Genomic DNA, 1,468 nt, shown 5'->3' with positions numbered 1-1,468 from the left:
TGTCCTTCCTGACCTGAAGGGACCCAAAACTGGACTCAAAACTCAAGGTTTGGCCTCCCCAGGGGGATGAGAACAGGCCAAAAAATCCCTTCCCTAATCCCATCAGCCCCTGATCAGCCTCTCCCCATGGGAATTGTGTTCCAGTCCCTTCCCCAGCCTGGTTGTTCTTCCCTCCCTTCCCCACCCTGGTTGTTCTTCCCTCCCTTCCCCACCCTGGTTGTTCTTCCCTGGATCTTCTCCAGCCCCTCAAAAGTCCTTCCTGACCTCAAGGGACCCAAAACTGGACACAAAACTCAAGGTTTGGCCTCCCCAGGGGGGTGAGAACAGGCCAAAAAATCCCTTCCCTGCTTTGTGTTCCCGCTGATCCTGATCCATACCACGATCCATCAGCCCCCTTCGTGTTCAGGGTGGGGGGGGCGTCATCATCCTCATCATCATCCTCATCATCATCACCCACCTCCATGGCCCAGCTCTCCGAGGGCGCCTTGTAGACCACGTTGACCTTGCCGTGGATGTAGGAGAGCTGCATGTCCTCGCACTCGTCCACCAGGAACAGCTCCAGGGGGTCCGAGGTGGCCCCCAGCACCGTGTCCGAGCCCGGGCAGAACCAGTGGGCGTGGAACATCTGCCCGCTGCTGTCCTCCCACAGGGCTGTCACCCTGCCGGGGGAACAGGGAAAAAGGGGTGATTGGGGTGGGATTAATCTACCCTTATCTCAGGGTTGAGGCTGCAGCATCCCCTGACCTGCCCCGTGGAAGCTTGGAGAGCGCTGGCAGTGTCTGCCAACCCTGCTGTCTAAAGGGACGTGGGGAGATTTGTTTTACTGGTTGTTTTACTGGTTATTTTACTGGTTATTTTACTGGTTATTTTACTGGTTGTTTTACTGGTTATTTTACTGGTTATTTTACTGATTATTTTATTAGTTATTTTACTGGTTATTTTACTGGTTATTTTACTGGTTATTTTAGTAGTTATTTTACTAGTTATTTTACTGGTTATTTTACTGGTTATTTTAGTGGTTATTTTACTGGTTATCTTACTGGTTATCTTACTGGTTATTTTACTGGTTATCTTACTGGTTATTTTACTAGTTATTTTACTGGTTTTTTTACTAGTTATTTTACTGGTTATTTTACTGGTTATTTTACTAGCTATTTTACTGGTTATTTTACTGGTTATTTTACTGGTTATTTTACTGGCTATTTTACTAGCTATTTTACTGGTTTTTTTACTGGTTATTTTACTGGTTATTTAACTGGTTATTTTACTGGTTATTTTACTGGTTTTTTTACTGGCTATTTTACTAGTTATTTTACTGGTTATTTTATTTTACTAGTTATTTTACTGGTTATTTTGCTGGTTATTTTACTGGTTATTTTACTAGTTATTTTACTGGTTGTTTTACTAGTTATTTTACTGGTTATTTTACTAGTTATTTTACTGGTTATTTTACTGGTTATTTTACTGG

General features: G+C 43.5%; 1 protein-coding gene across 1 annotated transcript in view; it reads right to left on the bottom strand.

Annotated features, from left to right (window-relative positions):
- The window catches only part of DNMT1 (DNA methyltransferase 1), a gene marked incomplete at both ends in the record, with an annotated part of 33,320 nt that overhangs the window by 17,116 nt on the left and 14,736 nt on the right, over window positions 1–1,468 (bottom strand). The window contains one exon of the mRNA XM_027909722.1: window positions 458–659. Within this exon, the coding sequence (XP_027765523.1) occupies window positions 458–659 (202 nt within the window). The remainder of the gene's footprint in view (window positions 1–457; window positions 660–1,468) is intronic.

The sequence above is a fragment of the Empidonax traillii genome, unplaced genomic scaffold (assembly GCF_003031625.1).
Source record: "Empidonax traillii isolate 1590-97213 ecotype Southwest subspecies unplaced genomic scaffold, ASM303162v1 scaffold2330:size34960, whole genome shotgun sequence".
NCBI classification, from domain to species: Eukaryota; Metazoa; Chordata; class Aves; order Passeriformes; family Tyrannidae; genus Empidonax; species Empidonax traillii.
The sequence above is the reverse complement of the archived record's forward strand: the minus strand, read 5'-3'. Positions and strand labels throughout refer to the sequence as shown.